The sequence below is a fragment of the Colias croceus genome, chromosome 11 (genome assembly GCF_905220415.1).
Source record: "Colias croceus chromosome 11, ilColCroc2.1".
NCBI lineage: Eukaryota > Metazoa > Arthropoda > Insecta > Lepidoptera > Pieridae > Colias > Colias croceus.
Window position 1 is genome coordinate 6,888,936 of NC_059547.1, and position 7,778 is coordinate 6,896,713.

The following is a 7,778-nucleotide window of genomic DNA, read 5'->3' on the forward strand; positions in this document are numbered from 1 at the left end:
GCTTGCGCTTATATCTGGAACTAATGGTTTGAATTAAAATATTATTTTTGTGTTGAATACTTTATTTTTTATCGAGCAAAGCAAGCATTCAATATCACGCTACGACCAATGAGAAACGGAGAGGATCAGCAATGTAATTTTTGCAAAAGCGGGAAAAACGTTTCTTTTGAGAACTTTCTACGTGTGTTACATAAACGGGTAAGTACAAATAGTTTTTCTGTTAAAAAATGTAAATGGTAAAAATTTGTTGTGTTATGGTGTATTACAATTTGGCTCCTAATCATTACAATAATCTACTATATAAAATAAGTCGGGCTTTCCTTCCTGACGCTATAACTACAGAATGCACGAACCGAGTTCCACGGTTTTGCATTCGTTGGAAAGGTCTCGGGCTCCGTGAGGTTTATAGCAAAGAAAAGATGTCTCTGGTGGCGAAACGGAGTTTGCCCGGTTTGCTAGTTTATAATATATTCTGTTTTTTACTAATATTTGACGTGATACATTCTGATAGAGTTTAAATTTTCGCACAATATTTCGTTTAGTCGCAAAACATGTGCATTTATATTTACATAGTATCATGAAGAAACGTGCAAAATTGTTTATAGTTTGATAAAACAATATATTTATTGTAATATCAGAATATATTGTAATTTAATAAACCTAAAGAAGAAAGTATGTGTATACTTTCTTATCTGTGACATCTCTTTTCCCGCGTATGAAACAACCATTTGTTTAGATTAATCTTTAAGAACACAACAGAAGCATCATTGAATCATAGCAACAGATATTATTTAGTAATTAAATACATCCATATTAATTTTATATCAGAGTGGAAATAAGGACTATTGTTTGCACGTAGATTTTCGCGTTTAAAAGATAAATATGTTCATGCATAACATAATTTATTAACGAACAAATAAAATATTTGTAATAAGATATCAGTGTATTTGCGTAATTTGTATAGAGACAAGTATAATTTTAGCTTGAAACTTTGTGCAAATGTTTAAAGGAAGAATACAATCTTCTCTTTTTTTCTTAAACTTAACTAGCTCTTTTACAGGCTCTGTATTTTGCTTTCAAAGTTAGCAAATATAGAAGGGCCAAAGAAGTAAGGACAACCACACAAACAAAATATAATACCTAATGTAGTCATTTGACTATAAGATTAATAGATATTGTAGACAATTTACGTATCATAGTTTTCCTAGAGGTAGAGGAAAGGTAGAGTTTCATACATTTATTAATTTTGCAAAAAAAACAAACTTATCGATGTAAAATGTAAATTGGTTTATGCAAATAATAATTCCCTTCAATCGCGCGATAGGTTATTAAGTGAATATCCATACGTATCGATTGTGATTGGTTCCCGGATAAATATTAGTTCGCAAAGGATGGATTGCATTCAGCATTGCCCGCATCGCTTCATTCTAGATGTTTGCTAAATTTCAAATGAATCGCTGCTAAACTATTACAAGCCGGCCAAAGGTAAACAACAGTTGAGTATGTTTTGGTAATGACTCATGTATTAGTTTCTCTTTAACTTATGATACAAAATTGTTGCGATTGTAAAAATAGATTTACCTATTTATGTTTTACAGACATAATTGTTTACAAATAATAAGGAACTCTTGCGATAAAATGTTATATTTTTCAACTTCTTAATAAATATGTATCTATTTAACTCAAAGGTGACTGACTGACTGACATAGTGATTTATCAACGCACAGCGCAAACCACTGGACGGATCGGGCTGAAATTTGGCATGCAGGTAGATTGAGATGCTGGAGATGCAGGAGGACGTAGTCATCCGCTAAGAAAAGATTTAGCGAAATTCTTACGGGAACGGGGAAAAAAGGTCACGTACAAAGTCGTGTGCGGAAGCTAGTCATGTATATGAACAGTAACATAATATGTAGTTACATAATACAAATGTGTCTCTCATACTATTCTCATATACCTTAACGTTAGGCTAACAATGACGAAAAATTGTGTAAATATGAACAAAATTTCATCATATAAAACAAAGGGTAGTGAGTGAAAAGAGTAATTTTCTCCTCCATAAAAACAGTTAGCGAGTTATTTATGACGACACCGCTATCTATACAAGGGATTCGGCTCCGGGCGCTGTATTAACGATTATACGGAAACCTATAAAGAAATTATTTCTTTGATAAATATTATATTGTATGAACGTATTGTATTAGTGAGAATTCGAGCTCATTTGCGGGCTCGAGCTGAATTCACGGAACTGAATAAATTTTTCTTTAATAAATGCCACAGATAATTTATTTGAGTTTTTTAATGTATGTGAAATGATACAAAGAATTGGAATGATTATAGGTAATACTAATCTGTCAAATAAATAAATAAAAGCTACACAACAGCCGAAACGATCATCGAAAACCAGATTTCGTATTTTTTATGCCCATCAAAACAAAACAAAAGTAATACCACAGTCCTCTTAACTGATTGTAACCTAAACTAATTTAATCACACAATTAAAACCAATTCGGCATTCGTAATGCTCTCTATGTTTGATATTGTTAAAATGTTCGCCAATTACCATTGATTCGCCCGTGCAAACGCATCGGTTTTGTTCAGAACCGACTGAACTGTAGTCGCGGTTGATTTGTGGTGGCCCTAATTGAAAGATAAACTTCAAAGCTGGATTAGGGCACTCCAGTCATTATTAAAGCCCCAGTTTGAAAGCTTAACTGGCAAATAGGCACGGAGTATTAGCGAGCAAACCACAGGGAACGCTTTGATATTGCGAAGACTTGTGATGAGCCAGGTGTGTAGGTACTTATTTGTATATATTGATCAATTTTAAAGCAAGTAGCTTGCATCATATATTTAAGACATAAGAACTGAATAACACCTTTTGTTACAGTTTAACCTTTTCGTTATTAATTTATTTTTAATTATTCCTCTGTAGAATCTTGAACACTTGACAGTCTTGAACATGTTTGTTTTTTAAGAATACTTTGTTGTTTCGTGCGCAATTTTGTATATACATATTTCAGTTATGATTATAATATAATCCGATCATAATGCCAAAGTGGAAATAATTGCATCATACAGCTTTATTGTACCTATTTGCCAATATCAGGTTAAAGGCTCATATCATTACATAATTGTTGTACATTATTTCATAACTCCCACAAATGTATATAATATATTTCTATGAAAAATTAAAATTTATGAATTTCGATTCATGGTATAACAGCTTTCAATTTCATTTCTTGAAATTTTATGTTATTTTTTATGACATTTGCAAGAGTTATTATTGTGTTTCTATAATCGGAAACGTGTTTATTTTTGAATATTTTTCAGTTATAAATGTTGAATGATTTTTAAATATATTTTGTTTGCTTTACGTAATCTAGTTCTAACTGAATAAACATGACGTAGTCTATCTTTTGAAATATTTCTCGTGACTCTATATGTAAATATGAAAAGTTATACAATTATATTGCGATATTTTTACAAATAAATTTTGTTATGGAGTGACGTATTTTTAATTAAAAATAGCTATGCGCTCAAATTTTTAATCATCGCGAAACTAATTTTATGTACACGTGATAAAAGCAGTTAGGACTTTACTTATTAATTTTAAATTTTTCATGTGATTGCAATGACGTGTAGAATGTAGAGGTTTTTATAAAATACAAAAGATACACTATGAAGCATATAATGAAAAAAGAATATAGAAACATGTATAGTACAAGTATTTCCGATATTTATAATTGTTCACGTAAATACCTTTTATAATACATAATACAATACACAAACACTGGTGAGTATAACATGTATATATTGCACATTTAAGCCATTGTTTATGTTTGATCAATATAACATTATTTAACACCGTTATCTTAACATTTCAATTATCATATCAGAGTGTACATAAATAACTATAATTAGCTAAAAATACGTAATAAAAATTATATCCTTTCGCACAGTGGGTGTGATCAGACTTGCGGAACCAAGTACCATAATATTCATATTAGTTTTAGAGTAGTGAAGGTAGAAGATACACAGAAATAAGATGAAATTGCAAATTGAAAATAAAATAATGGAAAAGAACGGTCACACGTACTTACAATGGATTGTAGCCTCAATAGGTAATTTGGTAATTGTTTTTTATTCTAGTTTTCATTTAGGGCTACTGCAATAAATTCATTATTTACCCATTCAACCTAAAGGTGTTTATGTATCTTTAAAACGTGTAATCTTTACAAAATGCAACGACTTTAAATTTGTATTCTGGTCTTTAAAGACCAAAAAGTACTTACAAATTTCATTGACTGCGAAATAAATGTATTCATTTTAAACGTTTTTGAAATTCACAATAACTTTGTTAGAGCAGTAAGTTTCCAGTTCGAACACTTAAATAATATATCCAGAAACGAATGATAGTATAGACTTCTATCACTTCAGAACTATAAGTTAGGTCTCTTGGTAATTTACATCAATAGTTAATATTAAAGAGAAGTATGATATTGTGTATAATATAGAAAGAGGAGTGATAGGAATTTAGTTAGAAAAATAATATTGTAAATGTATATTAGTGATAATTATACATTATGTAATATTTTGTTACTCAAAATTGGATTAATGTATTTATTGAGTCGCAACAAATAACTAATAATAATTTGTTGTGAAAGTGAGGTGACCATCAAATTCAAGCGTGACCTACTAATACAAAAATAAAAATTATTTATTGACAAAAATATTTTAAATGTTGTGATACGGAAGTCTCTGACTTCCAAACTAGGTAAACAGCTGTATTTCAAGAGCCGGCAATTAGAGCTTAAACCAATTTAACATAAATATTAATAAATTTCAGTAAACATAGGATCCCTAATATACGGTTTGGAAGTGGGCTGGATATCACCAATCACGAAGACACTCCAATCTGAGTCATCACCACTCGGCTACCCCTTATCTGACAGTGTTATGGCATGGGTAGCAAGCAGTTCTTGCTTCGCTGCTGCTTTTGGAGTTTCCATATATTCATATCTATCAGATCAATATGGGAGAAAGTTAGCCATACAAGCAGTTATTATTCCACAAATGGTAAGCAATTCAAAGTCTATTTTATTTGCTACTTTTCCTTTCGAGGTTTAGTTATATGAATAGTCTGTAGCTCACCTTATGAGCAATGGTCTCATGGTCTTACAAGCATTTAATAATAAAACAATCTCAATTATTCTTATTCGCATTTGATTTATGCTTGAAATATATTTATAAGTAGAAAATTTTCTTTAAGATATTTTTTTCTCATTTCAGTTATCAGTATGTTTAAGACTAATATCACCAACAATAACTGCACTTCTAATAGCTCGGATATTAGCTGGATTAGCCGCAGGAGGAGTTTATATTGTGGTCCCAATGTATCTGAAGGAAATCAGTCAAGAAAGCATGACTGGTATACTAGTTTCTTTGCAAGTCTTGTTCCAGAATTTAGGAATATTGGCCATGTACATTATTGGAATATATTTGGACTATTACACGATATTGTGGCTGTCTACAATCTTGCCTGTTGTTGCGTTGCTTTTGCTGCTGAAAGTTCCTGAATCACCCGCATACTTGGTTAAACAGGAGAAAGTTGACGTAAGTTTTCGATTGAATAATCGATTTATGGTATTATTACTATCAAATTAAATGTATACTTTTCGGGTTAAATTATTTCAGTTGTTTTACAATAATTTTTATGAAATAAGTGCAGAGACAGACTAAAATATATAAAAAAAAACTTGGGGGTGTCAAGGAACACTCGAATAGAATGAAGTTTGAAGTTAGAGAGAGAGAGAGAAACAGACGTGTCTCCTTTCGCAACGTTTAAAAGGCACTTTGTTCCATAAATTAATAATTTCAATACTTTCAGACAGCATATCATGTGGTGGCTTTACTACGAGGCTTAGAATGTCACGATAAAAGAGTAGAAAGTGAATTAGAATACATGCAACGTCAAGAATCTGAGTTTAAAGCTATACCGAACGTCAGTCTTCTTACGTTATGTAAGATTTTTCTATACAATACGTTGTTCATTAAAGAAGTCATAAAATGAATTGAATCTTACAACAAGGCGACAAAAATTAAATTCAATCTGTGAGATGAATTTATTTTATTTATTTATTTTTTCAGTCAAAGAAAAAGCATGGAGGCGTGGCATTATATTCGGCCTAATCCTATTTTCCATCCAAGCATGGAACGGAGCATATGCTATAATAACCTATGCTTCACCCATTCTGGCCTCTACTGGTGTGAAGTTTGATATAAGTCCTGAATACCAAAGCATCAGTTTTCCTATCGTCATGGTTTCTGCTAATTGCGCATTGACATTGGTTGTTGAGAAATATGGTCGAAAGGTTAGTTATATTTTATAAAAAAAAGAAGTACACGAAGGCTTTCACTCATCATTTAATTGTGTATTTTCTTTAAAAAACAATTAAGTATAGGTAGTTTATCAAGTATATCTTGTACAATGTTTTATTCAATACAGTCTAATTGTGTTTTGTAGATATAAATAACTAATTAAAAGTTAAAGTGGTCTTACTTAAGTGCTCTTTCCAAATTTAATATAAAAATAGGTATGTATTTATACGGATTTTCGAAAATGTAGCACTTTTTTTCTTAATCAGACCTTTATTAATCATATATACAGTGAAATTAGCATTATTTTATGAATTCCCCTTATTTCGACATTTTTTTAAATACAATTTTATTTCTTTCCAGACACTACTTATTGTAGCATTTTTAATATCCGCTATAGCCATGATATCGTTGTCTGCGGCCATGATATTTCGACTTTACGGCGGCACAGTCCCCAGTTGGCTGCCTGTCATTTCTATGATGCTATCAGCTTCGATGTATTCTGGAGGAATATGTCCTTTGTCCTTCCTTGTTACAACGGAGTTGTTCAATTTTCAGGTAATGATGTTCTTTCATTTCTATTGCCTTTCAAATTTGAGCATTATTACTTAGTATTTTCGGTAATCTAAGTACAGATAGGGGAGATATCTTTTTCCAAGTCCTTTGTTATTTTTATCATGATTTTAATTTTTTTTCAGATACGTGCAAAAGTAATGGGACTTGTATTCTCGTATGCGTGGGTTGCTTTCTTCATACCCTTGGTAGCGTATGCGCCAGTGACAAATGCTTTTGGTCAACACATAACTTTTCTTATATTCGGAATAATGAACGTCATAGGTGCGTTTTTTACTTTAGCGTTTATCCCAGAAACAAAAGGTAGAAGTAATGAAGAAATCAAAAAAGCATTGACTGGTAAATAATAAGATTGTAGAAACGATGGACTACCTATTGTTTGATGAAGTGAAAAAATGTGACATGGAAAGTGTAGCACAGCTTTATTTAATATAATGTATTTAATGCGGTTTTAATGAAGCTGTGAAAGAACAGATGTAGTCATTAAGCTCGCCTTTAATATAGCTGGTTTTATGCTTAAATGTATTTTGATATCGGAGCTTTTGCGGACATTAATTTATGTTGAAGTGAATAAAGCTTTAAACTGGTATCGTTTTTTTTGTGTTCTTAAAATATTTCTATAATAATATACCTAGTGACGTCATTTTTCTCATAATTATTCCCCTCATTTAATTAAAAGTGCTCTGAATGAAAAATTTATAATAACAGAACAATTTCTTTACGCGTAATAAAAATGAAAGTATATCAAACATCCAAATACGAATTTAATAATACTCTTCATTAATCGTCGAATTTAACTTCTAATATCTGAGGATACCTTTTCAATT

The 7,778-nt window shown here is 31.0% G+C and overlaps 1 protein-coding gene across 2 annotated transcripts; it reads left to right on the forward strand.

Annotated features, from left to right (window-relative positions):
- The first annotated feature begins 3,937 nt into the window (after window positions 1-3,937).
- LOC123695440 (facilitated trehalose transporter Tret1-like) lies at window positions 3,938-7,540 on the forward strand. 2 transcript variants are annotated; one of them, XM_045641284.1, is made up of 7 exons: window positions 3,938-4,132; window positions 4,850-5,079; window positions 5,293-5,616; window positions 5,891-6,023; window positions 6,151-6,374; window positions 6,742-6,936; window positions 7,077-7,540. In XM_045641284.1, exons 2-7 carry the CDS (start codon window positions 4,960-4,962, stop codon window positions 7,296-7,298), a joined length of 1,218 nt encoding a protein of 405 aa, XP_045497240.1. In that variant the 5' UTR covers window positions 3,938-4,132; window positions 4,850-4,959; the 3' UTR covers window positions 7,299-7,540. The 2 variants fall into 2 exon arrangements, with proteins under 2 accessions (XP_045497240.1, XP_045497239.1); XM_045641283.1 differs by having other exon boundaries at window positions 3,938-4,124.
- Window positions 7,541-7,778: the final 238 nt, after the last annotated feature.

What these genes read in the sequence shown, in the direction of transcription:
- LOC123695440 (XM_045641283.1), top strand. Translation starts at nt 4,049, where the DNA reads ATGAAATTGCAAATTGAAAATAAAATAATGGAAAAGAACGGTCACACG. An exon ending in TTAAACAGGAGAAAGTTGAC is followed by an intron (nt 5,617 to 5,890) that starts GTAAGTTTTCGA and finishes CAATACTTTCAG; the next exon opens with ACAGCATATCATGTGGTGGC. An exon ending in CGTCAGTCTTCTTACGTTAT is followed by an intron (nt 6,024 to 6,150) that starts GTAAGATTTTTC and finishes TTATTTTTTCAG; the next exon opens with TCAAAGAAAAAGCATGGAGG.